The sequence below is a fragment of the Chrysemys picta genome, chromosome 1 (assembly GCF_011386835.1).
Source record: "Chrysemys picta bellii isolate R12L10 chromosome 1, ASM1138683v2, whole genome shotgun sequence".
NCBI lineage: Eukaryota > Metazoa > Chordata > Testudines > Emydidae > Chrysemys > Chrysemys picta.
The window spans coordinates 138,922,894-138,949,501 of NC_088791.1; the positions used below are offsets into that span (position 1 = coordinate 138,922,894).

Here is a 26,608-nt window from a genome sequence, read left to right on the forward strand (position 1 = left end):
GGTCATTGAGTCCAGCCCCCTGCCTTCACTAGCAGGGCCAAGTACTGATTTTGCCTCAAATCCCTAAGTGGTCCCCTCAAGGATTAAACTCACAACCCTAGGTTTAGCAGTCTAATGCTCGAACCACTGAGCTATCCCTCCCCGATATACTGTGTAGCTTTAACGGGACCATAACATTTATAGTTAGGCAGCAGAAGAGAATAATAATAATAATAAACACATTTTGTTTCTTCATTAAAGAGATTTTAACCAAAGGCCCAAACTTTGCTTTGCCTGAACATTTAAACTAACAAAGCTGAACTTGCACAGAGGTTCACAACAAGCAGGTGAAAGGAAAATGAACAAGGCTGAATAGAAATTGAGTTAATCATTTGCAAGAATTGTCATGAATTCATTTTGCTTTTATTTAGTGAGCTCTAAATACACAGGAACTCAGGAATTGCCATAATGGATCAAACCCAAGGTCTACATAGTCTAGTATCCTGTTCCTAGCACTGGGCAGCAACAGATGCTTCAGAGAAAGGTGCAAGAAATGCAATGTAGCCAGTTGCAGGATAATCGGCCCCAATATTAGATCTCATCCTGATATCAAAGAGTTAGAGATTGGCTTAAGCCCTTAATCGTGAGGTTTAATAGTTTTCCTTTTTTTTTTTTTTGGAAGCATAGGCTATTATAACTCTGACTATGCTTCTTCCAATAGATATGGGGACTACAAGAACTAGGGCAGAGATATCACACTCGTTCTGTAGCCAGGACTGACTTCCATTTTTAATTGTGGTCCACGGGTCAGTGTATACATTTAGGACTCCAAACTACTCTCAATCCATAGTGCAGCCCCCACTGATATCCCCTGTAGAGCTGGTCAAGAATTTGGTGATGAAACACTTTTGTCAGAACATTTTGATACCAAAACTTTTCGCAGAAACTTTGGCTCTGATACATAATTTGTTTGGACGGTTTCTCAGGTCCAAGATGGAATTTCTGGTCAGAACAAGAATGGAAGGAAGTGGGACCTCGTGAATACCAAGTTTCCTATGATTTAGGGCCTAAACTGAGATATAGGGAACCCAAATTCAATTCCCAGTACTGATAGAGGGTACAAGTTACTCCAAATCTGTTTCAACAATGTTGGGACTGGAAAGGAAAATATCAATACCTGATGGAGTTATTGATGTTACAACATGGCAGAGTCTTAAAAGAGGCCCTAATTGTCTCAGGTCTTTCTCTTCTTCCATTCAAGTGGTTTCATCTTGTATAAAATTCTGAATGGAGATCTTGTGACATCCCCATTTTCTGTGATCCTATAAGGAAAACAGGCTTACAGAAATCAGGTGAGAAATGCACTTCACATGTGCAAAATCTATTTCCAATCAAAAGGTGTAACTTGTACATGTGGTCTAACCATATAAAGCTAATTTCTGTTCAATAAATACAACTTTTACAGATATTTTCTGCCTGCTGCTTGTTGCTGTGTCTGAGCTCTTCTCAGATGTTGATAGGGTCCTCCTGCCCTGGTTACTCCTTTGTTTCATTTCATTCTGAATAATAAGATTTTCCTGGGGAAACAAGTTATTTTTCCCTTCTGTTCTTAGCAGGAAACAAAACACATGTTGACATTTAATCAATAACACCATCATATTACCTTGGTACCATAGGGTTAATTCTCTTAAAGGGAGGTTTTAACAGTGACAGTAACAAATAATCTATCTCAGTTAACAAACCTGCTACTTGCATACATTCAGACTGAGAGCTGGTGATGGGAGTGACACAAATACGTTTATATTGATTTTTATTGCTATTTACAATGCAGAAATAACACAAGTCAAAGAGAGGGAGCTGTCTCATAAATGCATCAACAAAACAATGCAATTCTAATAAATTACTATTGTGAAAACTGATTGGGATGCACCGGCATGTCTGAGCATCTAATCTTCGCTGAAGAAATTTATTACCGGTGATGATGTCTCTGAAAAATTCCCAAAAATCTTTACACTCAAATCCCATAGTGAGTTTGCAGTACCAGCAGTAATAGAAAAAAACTTCATTACCACTGTAAAAGGAGCACATTTGATGATGAAATTATGGAGAGACAATAAATATGGAACTATAAATGTCCTTTCTACAAAGTGCCTGTTCAGACCAGACCAGAATGGCTCTCATTCTTTAAAGTGTAATTTACCCCAGACTTGTTCTTTGTAACATCTGTTTGAGTACAGGGGTAACTCACTAATTTCATTCTGTAGGTGAGTATCTGTCAGTGAAGCTATATTGTGATCTGCAACAGAAATTATTAACTCATGCCATGGGATTACAGTTTACACTGATAACTACAAATCTCATTCTTACTGTAGCACCTCTGTTCAGAACAGTATTGACCTCTATCTAAGGCAGGCTCCTGCATTACAAACACATTCTCCTCCCAAGACAGTCACTAGCCACATTGTTGATAGCAAAAGAGACACAAAGATGTTTCTACTGCAAGGAAAAGAGGTCAGTGCAGAAGAGGAAACTGTTTTTATTTTCTAATTATTTATAGTCTTTACTTTTCAAATTAACGTTTCCGTGACAAATGAAACAGCTCATTGAAGCTAGTTTATCAAGGATTATTTCTGTTCCCATGATGAAGGGCGTGTTATAAGGATCTAGATAACTCCATGTACAGTATCTCTTACTGTGCCTATATTTTCTATTTTATAACTTTCTCTAGATGAGATACCTCATTTATTTAAAAAAGCGAAAAAGAACAGCTTGAGTTAGTTTGTTTCAGGAGAGATTGCAGTCAGATGCTCTCACAGGGAATGTTAACTCCCTCTTTTCCTGGAGACAGCAAAAACTGTTATGAGCTACAACCTTAATGCTACAGAGCTAAGCCAGTCTCAATTTTCAGCTCACAGGATGGGCCATGCATGGGTGGCTATTAGCAGGTGGGCACAGAAGGGGGAAGGACTTGGGGAAAAAAAGTCACCATTATTATTATTATTTGCATAGCTGTAGTATCTAGAGGTCTCAGCAGAGACTTGGGCCACATTGTGCTAGTCATTATACAGTCACTTAGACTCTGCCCCTAAAGAATTTAAAATCCTAATAGAAAAGTGTAGGAGAAATATATTGTAACGTTGGGCCAGTAAATGTTAAACGATCAGCAAGCTGGGTCATCTGTAAAGCAAGTCTTAAGAACATACGAAAAGGATATTGCACTGATAAACAGGGCCATTCCTTGTAGACAGTCATCAAAGCCATGTTGAGTAGACTAGAACCTTTAACATGTTTGCCTGTACTGTTAGAGAAACAAAGAATAAGTGCTAAATGTGTCTGTTTACCTGTATCCTATTAGAAATCTAACAATGTGATCTATTTATTAGTAGATGCTAAATCCTGTTTCTGTCCTGTAACACTTCCTTACTATCTTCTATTGACTCCTAGATCAAAAGGGGATATTATCATTTAGATGGGATTTGTGGTGTAATAATATTATTGTCCTAATCTCTCCTCAAACTTTGTAATTCCACATAGTAAACCACCTGTGAACTGTCTTGATAGTTTGAATGACTATTGCTAACTGTATTGTTTGAGAAAAGAACCATCAAATAGAGATCAAAATGTCAGCTTGTTTTCATCAAAGGCCATGTGGTGGAATTAGCTGTGAGCACCCAGGTTGCTTTAACTATAAAGGAAGCCTCGGGACTGATCCTTTTCATATCAAGTCTGCTTAAGCTTTGTCAGCAAAGAACTAAGCCACAAGACTGAAGTCTCCATATTTATCCTGGATTTCCCTAGAATTCTCATGGAAGAACTTGAACAAACTCTACATCTGAACCACCTATGGAACTATAACATTTTAAATCAATTCCAGAAAGACTTTTACAAATCAGCAGCCTCACTATCTCTGCTATGAAACTAACCAAAGGACTTTACACATATCTGTATGCATATTGATCTTTTAGCCACAGCAACTCTCTTTCTTTTTCCTTTTTGTTATTAAACTTTTCGTCTTTTGGTTACTAAAGGCTTGGCATCTGAATGATTATTGGGTAATATCTGAAATTCATATTGACTTGGAGATCAGTCTTTTGGGACTGGTGAACCTAACCTAAGGTGAATCAGGTTTCAATAACCTCTCACAGTATTAGAGTTGGCTGTCTAGATGGGAGGCACGGGCTGGAATGCTTAAAGGGGACGATATTTGGCTTCTTGGTAACGAGTGAGGCATTCCAGAAGCTGTTCTGTTACTAGCTTGGTGCATCTAATTATAGAATAAATCACCAGTCTTGGGGATTTGTCTGCACTATTTCTCTCAGTCTGCCCTGAGTTGTCATTCTCAGCATGGCCCATTCAGGCACCCCAGTCACAAACATTTTATCACCACAGTTGTGGATCCTGTTAAGAGCTTTGATAGTTGTAAACAAGGAGGTTTTCAAGTGTAGGGGACAGAACAGAAGTTCCTGAGGAGGAAACCTGAATCCTGTTCCTGGTTTTGACACTGACTTACTATGTGACTTGGGCAAGTCACTTCAGCTCTCTCCCATCTGTAAAAGGGGACTAGGGATACCCTCCTTTCAAAAGCACTTTAAGACTCCAGATGAAAAGTGTTCACAAATGTTTAAGTCATTCCTCCTTCTAAGGAGGCATTTCATTGACCTTTCAAAACATTACATGAATTAAAAATAGAAAGAGAAGACTGGAAGGTTGCAACCTTGACAGTGTCACTTTAATTCTTGAGGCTGCAAGTTCCTTTTTAGGAGTGTAGTGCAAATTTCCTGTGTGGTTTCTGATGAAATGCTGAAATGTGAACAGTTCTTCCTTTCCCAATACTGGTCTAACAGGGCAGCCAGGGTGTCTCTGTCCTCCAGGGAGGACAAAAGATTGGATATGGAGGATGAGAAGGGATACGCCACTTTAAATTTGCAATCCCGAACTCCAGTATCTGCCCGTGGACATCCAGGCAACAACAGAGGTATCACATATTCTACAGTTTTTCTTGGACTTTGTGCCCATTACTGATTGGCTGCTTGCTCCAACCCTCTCCCAGCCCCATGCACAGAATTGCGTCAGCCTCACTTCACTTCCTCCTCTCCATGTTCTCGCCTGCTCTGTCTCCCTTATCCCCATCTCTTCTTTTGTCTTTTTATGTCGCTAATCCCCACATCCCCTCCTCCCAAAAAGAAAAATGATGGTAGCAAGAGCAAGTTTACAGTCATCACACTGATCACAACCCTACTTTTCTGTCTTGTCTATTTCGTTTGTAAGCTCTTCAAGGTAGATACTGTCTTCTATTGTGTGTTTGTACAGCACCTGATTATTTCATTGTGGCAGGGGATAATTACTATGCACACAGTTCACAGCCCCAATCCAATTCAGGAAATGAGCAACTATTGTGTACATATATTTCTCGATAGGTCTTTATAATGTATTCTATCTGTAAAAAAATATAAGAAGTGGCTAAGAACATGTCTATTATTGAATCTGTTATTGAGGATGGTAACTTGGGGGAGGGTGTCTCTGCTTTTATATTAAACCTTATTCTGATGTTTCCCTCTGCTATGACTTGTGGGGTTCCCAGATAAATCCCTTGCAGCAAGGAGACATCCCTGATCTGGATTTGATTATTTTGATCAAATTGATTTGTTAGGGAGAGGGAAGGGATAGCTCAGTGGTTTGAGCATTGGCCTGCTAAATCCAGGGTTGTGAATTTAATCTTTGAGGGGGACCACTTAGGGATGCGGGGAATCTGTCTGGGGATTGGTCCTACTTTGAGCAGCAGGTTGAACTAGATGATCTCCTGAGGTCCCTTCCAACCCAGATATTCTATGATTGAGATTATGCAGGACATTGTGATAGTAGGAAAAACTACATAATTTAAAATTTTAATGCAGGCCTTGACAAATATATTTTCCTGGTTAAATGCAATCAGCTTCCATGAACTGAAGTTTCCATTGAAAAGGTTTCTAATCCATATGCTTGTGAACAAAATTTTCTAAATGTGATCAGAGCAGCCTTGTCATCTGCTGTAATTTTATTGTGAGTCTTGGGAGTTTTAGTGTTTTTCTTAAAGCCTCATCTCTGATCTATGCAGCTTCGGTGCAACTAGTATCAAAGATGAGATGGGCCTTAATTATAGACCCTGCTGCTTATGTGAACCCTTTACTCCAGAGGTTGGCAACCTTTCAGAAGTGGTGTGCTGAGTCTTCATTTATTCACTCTAATTTAAGGTTTCACATGCCAGTAATACATTTTAACATTTTTAGAAGGTCTCTTTCTATAAGTCTATAATATATAACTAAACTATTGTTGTATGTAAGGAAATAAGGTTTTTTAAAATGTTTAAGTAGCTTCATTTAAAATTAAATTAAAATGCAGTGCCCCATGGATTGGTGGCCAGGACCCAGGCAGCGTGTGTGCCACTGAAAATCAGCTCGCGTGTCGCCTTTGGCATGCGTGCCATACGTTGCCTACCCCTGCTTTACTCGTTCTCTTCTGAAACCCATCTGTTCATGTTGCACCATGTACTGGTGGTTGCTGCCATCATCCCGAGGGATGGGGCAGGAGATCTGTGTGCCACTATGTAACTATTCCACATTTATTAACAATATTCAACATACTGTAGCTGTTTATTTTAAAAAATTAAACAAAACCTCAAACTTTGCTTTCTGAATCTGTGAATGCTGCAGACTCTGGGAGCTATGTGTATTTCCTCCTGAGTGGGTGAATTCCCATTGGACTCATTACTCTAACATTTTTCTAAGTGCCTAAATCACTTTTGAAAATATAGGGCTATGGAAAATTTTACCTTGACACCATTTTGGGGCTCAGGAGAAGGATTTCAACCTTATAGTCTCCTTACAACCTGAAATATCCTAATAAGGGTCACTGTTCTATCAATAATGTTCCCAAATATTAGGTTTATCTACTAATATTATTCTCAGACAGTACAGAGCTGGGTTCATCATAAAAATATCTCAACACATAAAAATCTACTCTTATGAATCAGCTATTTCTGCTTCTCAAGATCTCTTCTTTCTCTTCTGTTCGCTTTATGGTTGACTCGAGAATCTCAGAATATTCAATTGTTAAAAACATGTGTGAGTGAAGAAAAACAATATATTTTAAAAGAGCAATTAAAAAGGGGATGTCACTTCACTTATTTTCATCACTGAAACAATTATTGGATTCTCTCAGGGCTCCCTGCTCCTTCCCCCGTGTGGCGTCCAGTTGCCCTGACTTTGCTGACGGTGTGCTTGGTGCTCTTCATAGGGCTAATAGCCCTGTTGGTTATGTGTAAGTATTGAGACTTACAATTTTGCAGAATTCCAGCTCCAGTGAATGGTGCTAATTTGGATTCATTCTGGCTCATATGTCACCAACAGAATTGTCACTAGGTCGTTATACAATTACTTTCCTACCTTTCCGGAGTCTCTTTTTGTCAAAAACAACACTTTCCTGTGGCCAAAGCAGAACTTTCAAAATCATATATAGGCACCATTACACCCTGATAAAGCAGTTCCCCGTGGCTTCCATTCATAAGGAATCTTGTTTTTCACTCTATTCCCGTTTTCTATTAGTTAATCCTGGCTTTCGTGTTCTCTGCAAGAAAATTAAAGAGCCCCAAATTTACCTGGGGCATTATGAAGCATTGTGATGTTGTTACATCCAAACTTCCCAAATGACTTCCTTTCAATAGGCAATGTTGTTGTCTCTTATTGTCCCTTCAGTACGTGATATAATTACATTTCATCCTCACTGAGATGCAAGAAAATACAATGATGTTGCAGAATTTTGTGAGAATAAGAATGTCATGCAGTGGTGTCAAAAGTATCATCACTAAAGAAAATTCCACAGCCTCGCTAGGTAACCTGTTCAAGTGCTTAACTATGCTTTTAGGTGACTCCAGAGAACCCGTAAGCTTGTTGTGTAGCTCTGACCACACTGTGAAATAAAAGGGAACACTAAGAGATTTTCCAAACTCAGAACTCATAAAGCATATTCACAAAAGAGTTATATTTGCTTCCCTCTCCTGTCCCTCATCACCACAGACAGAAAATGTTACACAGGCAGAGAAGAAAGATAATAAATGGGTCACGGATCATTGAAAACTCCATAAATCGAGTCACTGAAACTCAATAGCAAGGTCCGTAAACTGTGAGGACTGTCGGTCATGACTGCAGTGTATAGGTATCCACGGTGCAATCACTACCTCACTCCCAGAGACCTGCCCAAGCCTGCACTGAGCTCAGTTCAAATCCTGAGAAGGATAGCCTCTTCTCTGGTTGTTCCTGAGTCCTAGTGAGGATTCTGGGGAGAATAGTATACAAGAAATTACACCCAGTTCCCTCCTTACGTTTCAGGCATGTCTTGCTGTGTGTGTATTCAAATCCTCAAGAAAGTGGGTGAAAAGTCAGCACATTTGTAAAAAATGTTCCACCCAAAGCTTTTGACATCTTGCATCAAGATTTCAAACAGTTTCAAGTAGTTCTCCTTAGTGACACTGCAAAAGCGCTTGATGCTGTTATATGGTGGCAACCACACCATTGGCTATGGGTTGAGTAATGCAGGAAAGACCCACAAAAGCTAGAGGGGTACAGCAGCCCTCTGTTGTAGTTCATGTACTTCCCAGATACCATCGCTGCTGCTTTGCATACAGTTAATGGGACACGTTTCACAACCAAGTGTGAATGATGTCAGCGCTGAGTGTCTCTTATATTTCTCATCTTTTCTGTTGTGGTTTTCCATCTGCGGCTGAGAGTGTCTAATGAGTCCTGACCACTGAGAACAAGCAACTGAGTTTGTGTTATTTTCTAAAGTGCTGTTGAAACTTGCAGAACTAATAGCCCTGGAGGCTGATGTCCTCTGTTTTGAGAATATCTACAACCCAGAGGGCAGTAACACAAGCTGCCTTCCCGGGCCCAACACCCATATGCACACAGTCCCATCCCCCTGCTAATGCTAACCTCATTCTTGACCCCAAGGACCTCTAAGGGAGACAGAGGCCCATGCTATGGTCTATTCCAGTTTTCATCCCTCTGCTGAGACATTGGGTGAAGCCAATTAATTCTTATCTGGTTGTGATTTTTGTGATGTAAACACCATCCTTCTCAGAGCAAGACTGGAATTCACCCACTTATTTCAGATAGGCCCCTGAGGGGCCTCCAGATGGGAGTTAACAACCTGGAGATGTAGAAGAACCAGTGACCTAGAGATGAAGGAGGGCCATATTCTCACCTGGTGTAAAGCAGCATAGCTCATTGAAATCAAAAGAGTTACACCAATTTTATCTAAGAATCTGCCCCTGAATATATGAAAACAGTCTCATGCTACTGTATAGTTGTTCCAGTTGTCTCCCAAGATGGATCAGCTTAGACAAAAACAGATTAATATTGTGGTTGGTAGTGCTGGACAGAGACAGATTAAGGGCCCATGCAATTTCCCCACCACCACCACCAATTTTGCTTGTCTCAGTCCTGTTCTCAGTATCCCTACTAGTTTAGGCCTGCCACTCTACATAGGTTTGTTGATGTGTTTTACTCATGCCCTACAAGTGTTAGAATAGGATGAGGAAGGCTTCAATAACATGCAATAACAGTTCTGAGGAAATGTGTAAACCTTCAATCCATTTAGAGCATGCAATTAAGTCCTCACTTAATGTCATTCATTGAAGTTGTTATAAAGCCAGACTTTGCAGGGGAAGGAACTGTAGCTCCATGCATCAGAGCGTACATGGCTATAACATGACAAGGGAACATTTTGATTTTCCAGATTCACACAGGAACATCATGCCAGCATTTACTACCAGCATTCAAAAATACCAATAGAAGTTGGTGATCTGCAAGACCATCAGAACACATTTTGAGACCTTGCCATTTTTGAGATACAGTATGACAATAAAGCTTAAGAAGAATTTGCCAAATGGACAGCTAGGCCCTGAGGACCAGAACCTTACTTCACCTCACCAGCTTCTTTGTGCCTCACTGGCAGTAGAAAATGGGGGGGAGGGAGAGAAAGCTGGCTTAAACCGAAGTTGAAGCTATGCCATTCTATACCAGCTGAGGATCTAGCTCAGGGGTTGGCAACCTTTCAGAAGTGCTGTGCTGAGTCTTCATTTATTCACTCTAATTTAAAGTTTCACGTGCCAGTAATACATTTTAACATCTGTAGGAGTTTTCCTTTCTATAAGTCTGTAATATATAATTAAACTATTGTTGTATGTAAAGTAAATAAGGTTTTTAAAATGTTTAAGAAGCTTAATTTAAAATTAAATTAAAATGCAGAGCCTCCCGGATCAGTGAGTGCCACTGAAAATCAGCTTGTGTGCCATAGGTTGCCTACCCCTGCTCTACGGCATGCAGCTGGCAACAACAGAATATGGCCATGATGCTGTGAAAATCCTGTATTCACCCCTGCAGGTGAATCATGAACCTGCAGTTCTCCAGAAACAAGTTGCCTCTTTAAAAACCAACCCACAGAATTTACACAGACAGGGCTGTGTTTTCGACAGACGTTGCAAAGAGAAATAAGTGAAGGGCAGATGGGCGAGAAGGGAGGCAGAGGAAGAAAGAGAAGGGAACAATTCCTCAGTTCAAAGGGAACATTTCTCTTTTGTAACATCCTTTCAGAGGAAGTTCTGGGCCACTCTGCTTCGATATCCGGGTTGCCTTATTTGTATCTAACAATGCATTAAAAAGGAGCCCTCTCTAAAACAACAGATCTTGTTCCTCGCTCAACAGCTGCAGAACCTGAAACGTGCTATAACTTTTTGGCTCGGAATATAAGCTTCCCTCTTCACCAACTATGACAGAGGAAATAACATATGCGGATCTGGAATTTAATAAATCTTATGCACTGGAAAATATTCCAAAGCCTCCCACTCCTGAGGAAAAAGGTACAATCTCTATTGGGCTTTTTTCGTTATTGTGCTAAAATTAGCTGGGCTGGGAAGTGCTCTCAACCTAGGCTTAGGCAGAATGGACCAAATTCGCTTCTCTAACTCCGCACTTCTCAGTAGTGTTACACCAGTGGTGAATTTGTCCTGTTTTATTGTCATTATTAATTAACAGAAGGGCAGAAGCAGGCACATTTCTGTTCAAAGCATGGGCGGGAGATGCTGTCTGTCCCCTGAAGATTTTATTATGTAGGGACCCAATCCTGCAAACACTAACTGCTGAGAGCAATACTTACTGCCATGAATAGTCCTAGTGACTTTGATGGATTACCCAGATGAGTGAGCAGTATGCCAGGTAGTAAGTGTTTGTGTGGGATCAGGCTCTAGAGCAGAGTTGGACAGTCTAGAGAAGATACTGTGCCATCAGTTCATAATCATTTTTGCAAAATCATCCATGGCATGATGCATCCTAGATTAGGATTTTACTGTTGTCAAACTATGGTTTGTGGGGAAGTGAAGATTTTTGTTTGCATTCATGTTTGACTTGCTCCAGGTTGCTTCTTGTAATTGATAAGTGACATTAATAAGTAGAAGAGAAAACCCTCTAAGACAAACCCCAATTCATGGCCTTTCCCTGAAACAATGAATAGGAGATTATTTAAGCAAAACACTCACAAGTCAGGACATTGGTTTGCTGTGGCCCCCTGAACAATTCAACCACATAGCCCCATGCTGTCCTCTGCAGCAGCATTTCCATCCAGCAAACCTGGAGTGATTGAAATTGAAAACCACTTCCCTTTTTTGGTTAAATGTCAGAGAGCACAAAGGGTTTTGCCTTCAGGCCCCAGCTTGGGGCTGTAGCTCGGTAGTGAAGGTGGAAGGTTTTTTCATCTTTACATTCAAATTAATGTCAGATTATTTAGCAGTTTTGCCATCTCTATGAAAGTAGCGATCACCAGACGGCATCAGTGTGTTACAGGCCCTGTCTCAGGCTTTTCTGCAGTTTCATACTGGAGCTCTGAGCAGTCATACTGCTCTCTTACATACAATGCAACTCCCCCTGCTTTTCTGCCCTGCCTGTCTTTCCTGTTTATATCCATCCATGACAGTACTCCAGTCATGTGAGTTATCCCACCAACTCTCTGTTATTCCAATCACATCATAGTTCCTTGACTGTGCCAGGACTTCCAGTTCTCCCTGCTTGTTTCCCAGGCTTCTTGCATTTGTATATAGGCACTTAAGATAACTCGCTGATCATCCTGCTTTCTCAGTATGAGGCAGGAGTCCTCCCCTCTTGCTCTCTCCTACTTGTGCTTCCTCCTGGTATGCTATTTCCCCACTTACTTCAGGGCTTTGGTCTCTTTCCCCCAGTGAACCTAGTTTAAAGCCCTCCTCACTAGGTTTGCCAGCCTGCTTGCAAAGATGCTCTTCCCTCTCTTCGTTAGATGGAGCCCGTCTCCACCTAGCAATCCTTCTTCTTGGAACATCATCCCATTGTCAAAGAATCCAAAGCCTTCTCTCCAACACCACCTGTGTAGCCATTTGTTGACTTCCACAATTCGACGGTCTCTACCTGGGCCCTTTCCTTCCACAGGGAGGATGGATGAGAACACCACTTGCACCTCAAACTCCTTTATCCTTCTTCCCAGAGCCATGTAGTCTGCAGTGATCCACTCAAGGTCATTCTTGGCAGTATCATTGTTGCCCACATGGAGAAGCAGGAAGGGCTAGTGATCTGAGGGCTTGATGAGTCTCGGCAGTCTCTCCGTCACATCGTGAATCCTAGCTCCTGGCAAGCAGCACACTTCTCGGCTTTCCCGGTCAGGACTGCAGATAGATGACTCAGTTCCCCTTAGGAGGGAGTCCCCGACCACCACCATCCGCCTCCTTCTCTTGGGAGTGGTGGTCGTGGAACCACCATCCCTAGGACAGTGCATCTCATGCCTTCCAATTAGTGTAGTCTCCTTGTGCTCCCTTCCCCCTGATGTATCATCTGGTCCACTCTCCGCATTAGTACCTGTGGAGAGAACATAAAAATGGTTGCTCACCTGTATCTGCACTGCTGGTATATGAACGCTCCTCTTTCTTCTTCTGGAGGTCACATGCTGCCAATTTTCTTCACCGTCCCTCTGTCCCTGCTGCGCAGCCTGCTCTGATTCTTCAGAATGTTGTGCCCGTAGAAGCATATCCTGACGTCTCTCCAAGAAATCTTCATTTTCTCTTATGCAACGCAGGGTTGATACCTTCTCTTCCAATATGGAGACCCGCTTGCACTTTGTACAGACAAAGTCACTTCTGTCCTGTGGAAGAAAGACAAACATGGCACATCCTGTGCAGGTCACAAGAGCTGATCGCTCACCATCCATATTACCTTCCTTCTAAGTGCTTCCTCAGCTGTTGCAGTTAATACTCAGAAAAGGCTGTAAGATGAAAGCCTCAGTGGGCTCCCCCCAGGCAAACTCCCTCCGTTAGCCTCTCCGCTGTTCGTCGCTCTGCTGGTTCACAATTGGCTGCCTTTTTATAACAATCAGGCCCACTCAAGGCCCACCTGGAACAAAGCACTCCCAATTCACACTCTTCAAACAATCAAGCACACAGTCAAACTGACAAACTGTCCCCGCAACAGACACTCAGTGCTAATCCCCTCATTGGGGAGGCGTACAGAAATAGATTTTAAGAGCCCTTTAACTCAACAAAAATGGCTGTGTCATGTGGATGTGTGCAGGGTTAAATTCGACCTAAACTCCTAGTGTAGACCAGGGCTAATTCTTTGTTCTCACCATTTTATTATTTTTTTAGGAAATTCAGCTTTCATTTTCAACCCTTTTGCTCACTCTTATCATCCTCTCTGTCTAAACCTGGATTCTCAAAATATTTTCCATTAAAAAAGATTGTGAAATGTGAAAAACAAAAAACATTTAAGGGGGACTGGATGATGGCTGATGAGGGAGGGAGGATAATTTTAGAGAAAGGGGAGGTAAGCTGATGGTGGGAAAGGACCTGTCATTGCTGGAGGAGAAGGAGGTAAATGACTATTGGTTGGTGGAGATGCCAGGGCTGGAAGGGTTGACATCTCGTTTCCTCAGTATCATAGACTTTAGACTTTGAGGTCAGAAGGGACCATTATGATCATCTAGTCTGACCTCCTGCACAACACAGGCCACAGAATCTCACCCACCCACTCCTGTATCAAACCCCCACTGCTCCCCTTGGAAGGCTGTTCCAGAACTTCACGCCTCTGATGGTTAGAAACCTTCATCTAATTTCAAGTCTAAACTTCCCGATGGCCATTTTATATCAATTTGTTCTCGTGTCCACATTGGTAGTGAGCTGAAATAATTCCTCTCCCTCCCTGGTATTTATCCCTCTGATATATTTATAGAGAGCAATCATATCTCCCCTCAGCCTTCTTTTAGTTAGGCTAAACAAGCCGAGCTTTTTGAGACTCCTTTCATAAGACAAGTTTTCCAGTCCTCGGATCCTCCTAGTAGCCCTTCTCCGTACCTGTTCCAGTTTGAATTCATCCTTCTTAAACATGGGAGACCAGAACTGCACATGGTATTCCAGATGAGGTCTCACCAGTGCCTTGTATAATGGTACTAACTGGAAATACCTCACCTGATGCATCCCAAGACCGCATTAGCTTTTTTCATGGCCATATCACATTGGCAGCTCATAGTCATCCTGTGATCAACCAATACTCCAAGGTCCTTCTCCTCCTCTGTTACTTCCAACTGATGCTTCCCCAGTTTATAACAAAACTTCTTGTTATTAATCCCTAAATGCATGACCTTGCACTTTTCACTATTAAATTTCATCCTATTACTATTACTCCAGTTTACAAGGTCATCCAGATCTTCCTGTATGATATCCCGGTCCTTCTCTGTATTGGCAATACCTCCCAGCTTTGTGTCATCCACAGACTTTATTAGCACATTACCACTTTTTGTGCCAAGGTCAGTAATATTAAGATTGGTCCTAAAACCGATCCCTGAGGAACTCCACTAGTAACCTCCCTCCATCCTGACAGTTCACCTTTCAGTATGACCCATTGTAGTCTCCCTTTAACCAGTTCCTTATCAACCTTTCATATTGATCCCCAACTTTTCCAATTTAGCTAATAATTCCCCATGTGGAAATGCCTTACTGAAATCGAGGTAAATTAGATCCACTGTGTTTCCTTTGTCTAAAAGATCTGTTGCCTTCTCAAAGAAGGAGATCAGGTTGGTTTGGCATGATCTACCTTTTGTAAAACCATGTTGTATTTTGTCCCTATTACCATTGACCTCAATGTCCTTAACTACTTTCTCCTTCAAGCCATGGTGTTGCCTAATAAGGAGGAAGCAGAAAAAAGAACACAAAGTCTGAACTTTTGTGGAATAATGTGCAGTGGGTTTGATTCACCCCACATGTACAGACATAGAAACAAAGAATATCAGGGTTGGAAGGGACCTCATCTAGTCCAACCCCCTGCTCAAAGCAGGACCAATCCACAGACAGATTTTTGCCCCAAATAGCCCCCTCAAGGATTGAGCTCACAATCCTGGGTTTAGCAGGCCAATGTTCAAACCACTGAGCTATCCCTCCTCCTGGCACATTACAGCGCCCTTCATCAGCAAGGGCTGTTGCTGTGGCCTGAGAAGAATTCACCCCTGGGACGGCAGGTAATGCTTCCAGCTTTAATCTTCACTTTGGGTCCACAGGAGCTCTGCAGACAGATTGCAGTGGGGGCGACCCCAAGCTGGGGTCTGTTTTGAGCGGCTGCAACTCCCTGCATTGGAAGGGATGTTTTAGGCACCTTGGGTAGCTGCAACCCCCTCCAAGCAGAACTGCTCTCACTGAGGACCTTGTACCAAAGTCTGCACTATCAGCACATGGCTCAGTGTCCTTGTGGGTAGGGTGAGGAAAAGAAGAAAACATAATAGAAGCAAAATAAGGAATTTTCAGGATCTGCCTCTTTTAGTTACTGAATTCATTGTTGATTTCTGCCAGGGCTCCCCACTTCATCCCCATGGTGTCTGGCTGCCCTGACTTTGCTCACATTGTGTCTGGCGTTAATGGTAGGACTGCTAGCCCTGGGAGTTGTGTGTAAGTAACAATACATATTTATTTGGTGAATTCAATGTTGGTGAAAGATTTCAGTTTGATATCCATCCCCTATAGGATGAAGTTCTTGATTTAGCCATAGAGCTGGTACAACACAGGCAGACTGCACAGAGCAAGCTTCCCAGATGCTCTGCCTCACCCATTAATGTACATTACCTTGGCCCTGCTCCAGAGGTATCACTACTACAAGTGACAATCTTAATAGTCCATTCATGCCTGGACCTCTCCTCTTAAACTGCCAAAAAGGTACCCTTTTTTGTGTCAGCTGGCTCATTGGGAACTAGTGACCTCCACTATCTCATTTCACACTAATCTGTTTTCAGGTGGCCATCACTTTTGGATACTAGTGACCTTCTCTGGATACAAATCCATGATGGAAAGGTGGAAGGGCCCATGTCTCATGAATAGGCCACTTCCTTTAAAAAAAAAATAAACAGAAAAATTACATTTGACCTCTGAGTTCATCACTATCTGATATTTCTGTAAAATAAGGATGAAAATAAATCAAGTCAATGGAATGACCAATAATTGAAAGGAACAATTTATTCAGTTTTAAATATTAAAAAGACAATTATAAAAAGCTGTAGGCACCCTGATAATTAACGCTTGCATTTTAATAATCCCAGCAGCATTTAAAAGTAACCGTTCAGAAACGAACAAATCTCAGTATGGCTAGCAGGCGAGCCAAATAAAAAAAAAAAAACCTCCTTTTCACCTCAATAACATTTGAATTTGTAAAAGTTCATGCTAGAAAATGCTTCTGTGAATTTCAGTTTTCCAGGTTACCAACATCTGCCAGGAAGAGAATGTAAAACTCAAAGAGAAGGAGAAAGCTCTGCAAACAAATTTCTCAAGCAGGCTGCAAGAAATAAGAGAGAGTTTGTGTTTCAAAGGGGAAGCGAAGAATAAAAATAATGGTAAACAATGTTGTTATACACCTGACTAAATCTTTTGTCCCAGGATGAGTAATAACACAGGGCAATGGTGATGCAATAGTCCCCTCACACAACATCTCATGCTAATCTGAGCTCAGTAAAACCATTACTGAGGGAAGGTCTTCACTACAGGGGTGGGGTCGATTTAAGATACGCAAATTCAGCTATGTGAATAGCGTAGCTGTATTCGACGTATCGGAGCTGACTTACCTCGCTGTGAGGACGGCAGCAAAATTGACCTCCGTGGCTCCCCGTCGACGGTGCTTACTCTCACCTCTGCTGGTGGAGTAAGAGCATCGATTCGGGGATCGATTGTCGTGTCCCGACGAGACGCGATAATTCGATCCCCGAGAGATCGATTTCTACCCGCCGATTCAGGCGGGTAGTGTAGACCTTGTCTGAGAGTAAGCAGGGATTAAGGAGAGAAATGAGGTGTAAGGGAATTCCATTTCCAGGACACTTTCTATTTTTATCCTCTCTGCTGAAATTGCTTACAACATCGATAATTAGAGCCTGTCATGATGGTGACACCAAATCACTAAGAACTGGAGTAAAAAGAACAGGAGTACTTGTGGCACCATATGCATCCGAAGAAGTGGGCTGTAGTCCACGAAAGCTTATGCTCTAATAAATTTGTTAGTCTCTAAGGTGCCACAAGTACTCCTGTTCTTTTTGCGGATACAGACTAACACGGCTGCTACTCTGAAGAACTGGAGTGAGATTAACCAATTTATTACAGAGAATATGAAACAGATGTCAGGTGGGGACAGTACCCTTACAGTGTTCAAGTGTGGTAAATCAGGATTCCACTCCCATTCAGTCTCTGGGATTGTTGGGAGGGGCACAGCAGAAAGAGGGGAGCTGTTGTGGGGTGTGGAAGGGGCACCATGCTATGTCCTTTGTGAGGTAGGAGTGCCTCATATTTCTCAGGATTGACTCCTCTGACTAATTAAGGAGCAGTACTAATGGTCTTCTAAGGCAAATTCAAGATGGCACCTTAACGGAAGGGTGGGTTAGGTGAATCAGAAACCAGGTAAATTAAACAGGAAAGATCTTAAGGTCTTTGATTGTGAAGCAGGGAATCAGCCCCAGGAAGATGGGGAAAAAGTAACTTACTTTGGAACTCCTGAAAAGAGATCTATTATCCCAATCTTACTGGTTGGAGAAAAAACTGAGCAAGGTGATTGGCAATAAAGGGAAATAACCCCCATCTCACAAAACTGTTGTGCAGGGAGAAATCAGATTGAAAATGTGATTCATATTTTTCCCACACAACTCATAAAATTATAAAAATTATTGGTGAGTCTACATGTTACTGGTGGCCAATATATTGTACATTCTCTGGCTCCCAGTCCTCTGGCCAGTTCAAGATTGTTAGTACAGTGTATTCACTAACGCCAGCTAGTTCTTCAAGCAATCAGACATCTGCCATTTCCTTGGGAGACTATCCCATGGTCCAGTTAACCTCCATCCAGAGTATCAACATGAGGAAGGCAATGTCTGACAATGCCCAAATGAGTTCAGCATTGACAGGTTTTGCTCTGTTTTTACTTAGTCATATTTCTTTGACCTCAATGGAACTTTGACGCAGCGAGGACTGAGTAAAATCTGAGTAAGATCTCAGTATTTGGTGTCATGGAGAATTAGGGTCACAGACATCACAACTCTTTGATTACCTTGCCATCTCAAGCCAATGGCCGTAGCCCTCGTTTTCTCCACATCACACATAGGATTAAAAACAGAATGATGATTTTTCACTTTTCTTCAGGAATGAGTTGTACACTCTGCCCCACAAACTGGCAACGAATGGGAGGAGACACCTGTTACTACATTTCTTCAGGGAAGAATACATGGGAGGGGAGTCGGACCTTCTGTGCCTCACAACATTCCACCCTTCTCATGATAAAAGACAAGGAGAAGCTGGTATGTTCCCCAGCCCAACCCAGTTTCCTTTTGTACTTCTGTATACCTTTCAGAAATCTCCACAAAACAGAAAATATGTTTTGGCTAGTGTATCTCCAGCTATTCAATATCCCCAGACTCTGTACAGTAGGCCAGATCCATGTACATTAGCATAATTAGCATAGTTCCAAAGATGTCATTGTATAACAAGGGATACTGGCATGAAGAAATTACTGCCAGTCACAGGGTATTATTCAGAAACTCTTTTTGTGAGTGTATTGAATCGCAGCATGGTTACGAGCTTTGAGTCTTCCACAAAGGCTTTTTACCCCCTCAGGTTTCAGGCAGAGGATTGACCAGTGCTCTAAGGAGAACAGTTGATCTGCTCTTCGGGCTGGTAGAGGGATGTAGGGCAGAGGTTTTCAAAGTTACAAGCCAGGTGGGCAGAGACAGTCCTACTCAGAGGCATACATTATTGACAGGCCTGGATTGAGGTTGCAGGATACTGTCATTTTTAATTCCCCCCCTCTCCCAGTAACAGTAATCTGTGCTTTTGTTGCTTGGATCTTGGTTTTACTTATTTGATCTGCCCAAACAAGAAATGCCCATCTCACATTTATTACATGTGTCACAGTTTAGGTCAACTGCACCTGCATTTCCACACCATGGACCAGCAAGGGCACCAGCTCTGTTGGGTGGAGACCTGCATCTCTCACCTTCTATCTGAGGTATTTTCAGGGTGCATAGTTCCCTGCCTACACTTTGATATCCCCCAGCAAGGTAGATGACCGAAACAGCCAGCATCTGCACTTTGCTTTTTTTCCAGAGGCTATAAACAGCATAAGTGCCCATAGTTATAAATTACCATGCAACCCTTTCTAAGCAAGCACATTTATTCTTAAGGTGAAAGCATTGCAGAGAACACACATTAAAACAATAAATGAACCTACATGCATGCTAATGAGCTTACCAGAGATCACCCCCAACTCCAACAAGGACTCAGTTAGGTGAGCTGTTCTTCAGACCATACCGGGGGCAGGGGGGTTCTGTTTGTAACAGCTTTAACCTGGATCAAGTGCACTCATGAAAATGTTCGTCTTTCCTTTATCCCTGTAGGGCCTTGATCTTCAGATTTCTGGGTGCAGGTAATCAGTAGACAATGGTTCTCTCCTCAGGGCATAACTTCAAAAGGCTGAGTTTTTGCATAAATAGAGGAGGGTAACTTTGCATCCACCTCCACCTCAAGGTTCCCACTTAATTATTTTTGTCCCAGAAATTCATTCTTGTCTATAACACTGTTTAATAGAGTTATTTGAAACTCATAACACTTCACAAGCTTTACATTGGCTACATGTCCCTTCCAGAGAAATTACATACACTTCCACAATAATACGTTGGGTTTTTATACAAAGGACTCCAAATACACCTAAACTTTATTCAACAAGGTTTTTCAAGAGTATTGCAGGAAATTGCCTTATCTGTCACAACAGGCACATAAATAAATCAAGTAAATTTCATTTTATCAAATATATCAAATAGCTTCCAATACCTTTGCTGAGGAAAAAGCAAATCTATTTTAGGTGGGAGATCTCAGCAATTTCATTTTGTTGGTAAATTCTGAGTCTGCCTTTTTTTTTAGCAGTAGACATGACAGATGTACACAGAGGGGGAAAGAGACAGGAACAGCAGAGGAGAGGAAATCAGGGCTTCTGTCTTTGGGTTGAGGTTCAAGTATTGGAAGATCACAATCACAGCCTGTGTGTCACATGACCTTAGTACGCACTGCTGGGGCTGGTTCCTCTGAAAAAAACATCAAGAGGGGTTGCTCATATTTCCCTCTCACCAGACTGTAGGAGGCAAAATTTCCCCCAGGTTGCTTCAACATCATTTTCAGCTTTCCAAACTGGTCATAGCAAAGACTGTAAAATTAGATTTATCCAGGATAGCTAAGTTAGACAATTAGGAGGCAGTAGGAAAAAAGGAGAGTGGAAATATGTAGGAGGAATAAAGTGGGGATGGGAATGTGAACTGAGGAATTGAAATAGCAGGAACCTTGAGCTCACATCTCAGGAGTTGCCATGGAGCAACCAAGGAGATGGATGGTGATGTCATCTGATTACATCTCCTTGTAATGGGGCTCACGTTGCGCCCCTAGGTATTGGGCCCCTGGGCTTCTCTCTTCAATGAGTCAGGGACACTTCAGTCTGTTGCAACACCCATGTCCTTTATTTGTGATTTTTTTAAAATTCTTGTCTAAAAGTCACATCTTATGTAAATATTAGATAAGACTCCAAAAACTTTGTGTTAAATAATTTTATAAATTCACAATGAAATCAGTCTTTCTGTCATTGGCCAGCCTAGAGAGGTAGTTGGATAAGGTGGAATCTCAGACTGGGCTTTTCCAGCTCTAATATCTGTGAGGTTACAAAACTACAAAAAGTTACTATATATATTTATGTCACTTAGCATTGCATAACTCTTTTCTCCAGCTAACCAGCATGTTTGTGTTCAGATATGTCAGAATCCATCATATTTCAAAATGGTGTCTCAAGTTTCTCCTACAGCACTTGAATGGTCCTGCAAGCATAGAAAGAGGGCTATAGCTCAGGTGTCATAATGAGGAACAACATCCCATTCTGTGATACTTACCTTCTTTCAATGACTTCCAGCAGTGTTACTGAGCCTACAAATTTATGAACTTTTTCTAAAAAATTGTCCTCATTTCCTCATAGGAAAATGTCAGTAGATATTTGATTAAAGAAAATTACTGGATTGGATTATCACGACGTAACACTGAAAGGCCTGACTGGTTTTGGGAGGACACCACAGCTCTTTCTACATCCGAAAAGGGGTAAGATTTAGTAACTTGGGGAAAGATTTTCATCAATGAGTATGTGAAGTTGGTCTATGTCCATACTTAGGCATGGGCAGGTACCATCAGTGGTAAGTACCATCCAGTTAGACCCACTACTTTGCAAACCTTCCCACAGTGTCCCCCCACCAATGACAAGGAGCCCCCAATCCAATCCAACCTTCCTCCTAGCTGCCAAACCCTCCTACATTCCTCTTCCCAAGCAGCCATTCGGGGTGAGAGGGGGGTATAGGCACTTCACTGAGAAGCTGTAAACCTCTCTCAGGGCAGGTCTTCACTACAGGGGGGGGGGTGTCGATTTAAGATACGCAAATTCAACCTCCATGGCTCCCCATCGACGACGCTTACTCCCACCTCTGCTGGTGGAGTAAGAGCATCAATTCGGGGATCGATTGTCGCGTCCCGACGAGATGCGATAATTCGATCCCCAAGAGATCGATTTCTACCCGCCGATTGAGGTGGGTAGTGTAGACCTAGCCTCAGTCTCTCATTTTCCCTGGCACCTGTGAGTGGGGAGGGGAGTGCTGTGGAGGATATTCCTGGTGCCTGTCAGATAAGTGCTGTGTGCTGCCTCCAAGCAACCTGAGGGTGATTCCTTGGGCCCAGTCTCTCACTGCTTTTAGGCTGTGCCTAGGAACACTGTGGAGGCTGGATCCAGTAACATAGGAATTAGTGCTCTACAGTGCCCTGTGGGTGACCCATCTAAGATTAAATCCTCAGTTTCTCTCACCACTTTAGCCGCCACTGGGGCTGCAAGCATGGTAAATTCAGGTCTATCATCATAGGGGGTCAGTGCACAGCACTGTGTCAAGCTCTTCAGTGCTTTGGAGAAATATGTGTATTGAGGGTATGCTGGAGCTGAAGGTGTAATTTGCAGCTCGGATAGATATACCTGTGCTAGCTCTGAATGAGCTATTACAGATATACCTATATGAGCCAGTGCTGATTCAGCTAGCATGCGGGGGTGGGGGGAAGGAGGAGCGGAAGCGGGGAGGGAGAGGGAGAAGTAATGTAATCGTTGCTGTAAAAATGGCAGGACAGGCTTGTTACCGCATATACAATCCCATGTGAAAGCCCGTCCTGCCACCTTTTAGACACTAGTTTAATCAGAGCTAGTGTAGGTTTGTCTATCTGAGCTGGAAATTACACCTCCAGCTCTAGTGTAGATGTACCTCAGAGTGACTAACAATTCTTTTGAAGATGACCCTGTCTGATAATAATTATACATGTAACACAAATGTGGTATGGTGTAATAAAACTGTGTTTTGTTTTCTAGAATCTCTGTTTACAGTGGCAAGAATCCCTGTGCATATCTGTTGTATAAATACATTTATGCGGATCAGCGCTGTGATGAGAACAATTTCTGGATCTGTGAGAAGGCACCCTTCCAGCTGAGGCTCACAGACAATCAGTAGCAGTTTATCAGTTTATTATAGTTTATCAGTATAAAATATTTATTTATTAGCAGTGGGAAGAAGCTCTGTGGGCTCTGTTTTGAGTTGTGAGATTTTGGGTTCTGCAAAGTGTCCAAATGAGCATTTAAATAGTTGTTTAGAGTCAGAATCAGCATTGTCATTTTCATTGTTTTAGGATGCCTTTACAAAAGTCATATGCAAACACTACACACATTGTTAAGGTCATATGACCCCCCCCAGAGAATGTACAAAATCTGTTAATCCAGCTCTGAAATGTGAAAAAAAAAATGAAACCGGGAACTCTGGAGTAAAAATAAATTACTACATTTAGATATGGAAAGACCTATCTGGTTTCAACTTGTCCATCCCCTGGAAGTGCAGTGTATGATTGCTCCCTATTGCCCATTTCTCAAATAGGAAATGGTGCCAATGGGGAAAGGCTGACAGTTGCCTTCCCCCAACCAGGGTGTCCCCAACCTCTCTGTCTTTCAGTAACTCTGCCCCCCCCCCGCCCCGATTTTTGACGTGATCATTAGGAAAGCAATAATTGTCAGTTTTTTTTCTATTTCATGATGCTATTTGGGACGGAGAATGGTCTATCTGCTGATCCAATTTTGCTTCCTCCAGAGTTTTCCTCAAATGATGTCTCTGTTCCCAGAGGTTTCTCTACTGCAGGTTTCAGTAACTCAGGTGTTGAGGCTTCAGCCACTTCTATTCAGGAGACTCTTCTGCAGTCTCATTGATTTTACTTCAACAAAACATTTCCTGATCACCAGCCTAAACATTTCTCTTTCCTACAGTTTTATCACACACCAGTTACACGCTCCAGCAACCCTAACCAAATTCCTCTGCCCCTCTGATGTTTTCATGCATCACATACTTCTACAGAGTGGCATTGTTTTTCACCAATAAGTCATCACTTAGCCAATTATGCACAGGTAGCTCTTTTAATCTTTTCTTATAAATAAGGCTGTATTTTAGTCACAGGTATTTTTAGTAAAAGTTATGGACAGGATACGGGCAGTAAACAAAAATCTGTGATGGCCGTGACCTCTCTAAAAACACGGAGCCTTACTTATCAGTCAATCCCTCCAGCCCACGAACCATGTCATGGGGGAATGGGGATGTAGAAAGTGAGCTACACTCCTTTTTCAGAGTAGTTCTCTATTGTACATCTAATAATATATTGAAGATACTCTTAATACAATGTACAGAAAACCTCTGGATTGCTTGGTAAACTGGGCACAAGATAACAATCTGTGTTTTAACACCACTACATGTAAAGTTATATGTCTAGGAATAAAAACTGTAGGCCATACTTACAGAATGGGGGACTCTGTCCTGGGAAGTAGTGACTCTTAAAAAGACTTGAGGGATGTAGTGGATAATCAGCTGATAGTCTCAAGAAGCTCAATCTATTTAGTTTAAGACACAGAAATTTAAGGGATGGCTTGATCAGTCAATAAGTGCTGACATGAGGAGCAAATGTTTGATAATAGACTCTTTAATCTAGCAGACATAGGTATAACAAGATCCACTGGCTGGAAGTTGAAGCTAGGTAAATTCAGATTGGAAATATAACATTTTTTTTTATTAGTGAGGGTACTTAACCATTGTAACAACTTATCAAGTGTTGTGGTGGATTCTCCATCACTGGTACTTTTAAAATCAAGACTGGATGTTTTTCCTAAAAGATCTGCTTTAGTTCAACTATGTCCAAGTACTACAAATCGGTTGTGGAATTACTTCAGGGAGCTTCTATAGCCTGTGTTATACAGGAGGTCAGACTAGACGATCACAGAGGTCCTTTCTGGCCTCAGAATACTGTAGCTTGCTTTTTAAATGTATTGTGTAGCTTTAGGGGAATCATAACATTTACAGTTATGCAGCAGAAGAGAATAATAATTGGATTTCTGCAATGAACTCTGCTTGGGACTACTCCAAAAGGCCACTCAGAAATTTCAGGTGCGGAAGAGTTTAGCTTCACACTCACATAATACCCTTTCTGGAATGGAACATGCACGTCCTTCTTTGTTCCAGAAACAGAATGGGCTTCCAGGCTCAATTCAAAGTGTTGCTATTAGTCTGAAAGACACACCAATTATTTCCTTGTGTTTTTTACTAGCACTTGATTGGGACACTTGAGTTTACAGTTCCCAGATGTTTATGCATGAGTCAGCTGGTAAAAGGGTAACTTCAGTGTAGGATTTTTGAGTCTGGAACTCAACTCCCCTCCCTTAATCAGACTGAGTAGCGCTCCCCCTGGGATGGTCACCTCCATCCCACTGATCCCAGCACAGGGCTCTCACTAAATGACATCATATAGCTCTAAACACATTTTGTTTATTCATTAAAGAGATTTTAACCAAGGGCCCAAACTTTGCTTTGCCTGAACATTTACACAAACAAAGTTGTACATGCACAGAGGTTCACAACAAGCAGGTGAAAGGAAAATGAACAAGGCTGAATAGAAATTGAGTTAATCATTTGCAAGAATGATGAAGGGCGTGTTATAAGGATCTAGATAACTCCATGTATAACAGGGGTCGGCAACCTTTCAGAAGTGGTGTGCTGAGTCTTCATTTATTCACTCTAATTTAAGGTTTCGCGTGCCAGTAATACATTTTAACATTTTTAGAAGGTCTCTTTCTATAAGTCTATAATATATAACTAAACTATTTTTGTATGTGAGGAAATAAGGTTTTAAAAATGTTTAAGAAACTTCACTTAAAATTAAATTAAAATGCAGAGCCCCCTGGACTGGTGGCCAGGACCCAGGCAGCGTGTGTGCCACTGAAAATCAGCTCGCGTGTCGCCTTTGGCATGCGTGCCATATGTTGCCTACCCCTGCTTTACTCGTTCTCTTCTGAAACCCATCTGTTCATGTTGCACCATATACTGGTGGTTGCTGCCATCATCCCAAGGGATGGGGCAGGAGATCTGTGCGCCAGTATGTAACTGTTCCACATTTATTAACAATATTCAACATACTGTAGCTGTTTGTTTAAAAAAAAATAAACAAAACCTCAAACTTTGCTTTCTGAATCTGTGAATGCTGCAGACTCTGGGAGCTATGTGTATCTCCTGCTGAGAGGGTGAATTCCCTTTGGACTCATTACTCTAACATTTTTCTAAGTGCCTAAATCACTTTTGAATATATAGGGCTATGGAAAATTTTACCTTGACACCATTTTGGGGCTCAGGAGAAGGATTTCAACCTCACCCCAAGTTTATAGTCTCCTTACAACCTGAAATATCCTAATAAGGGTCACTGTTCTATCAATAATATTCCCAAATATTAGGTTTATCTACTACTATTATTCTCAGACAGTACAGAGCTGGGTTCATCATAAAAGTATCTCAACACATAAAAATCCACTCTTATGAATCAGCTATTTCTGCTTCTCAAGATCTCTTCTTTCTCCTCTGTTCACTTTATGCTTGACCCGAGAATCTCAGAATATTCAGTTGTTAAAAACATGTGTGAGTGAAGAAAAACAATATA

General features: G+C 41.7%; 1 protein-coding gene across 2 annotated transcripts; it reads left to right on the forward strand.

Annotated features, from left to right (window-relative positions):
• Window positions 1–4,817: 4,817 nt before the first annotated feature.
• On the forward strand, window positions 4,818–26,138 carry LOC101937460 (C-type lectin domain family 1 member B-like). 2 transcript variants are annotated; one of them, XM_065571821.1, is made up of 6 exons: window positions 4,818–4,954; window positions 15,866–15,961; window positions 16,753–16,896; window positions 18,683–18,837; window positions 21,549–21,667; window positions 22,965–23,391. In XM_065571821.1, the coding sequence occupies exons 1-6, from the start codon at window positions 4,870–4,872 to the stop codon at window positions 23,101–23,103; spliced, it is 738 nt and encodes a 245-aa protein (XP_065427893.1). In that variant the 5' UTR covers window positions 4,818–4,869; the 3' UTR covers window positions 23,104–23,391. The 2 variants fall into 2 exon arrangements, with proteins under 2 accessions (XP_065427893.1, XP_005295772.1); XM_005295715.4 differs by lacking the exon at window positions 4,818–4,954 and adding an exon at window positions 10,642–10,873 and having other exon boundaries at window positions 22,965–26,138.
• Window positions 26,139–26,608: the final 470 nt, after the last annotated feature.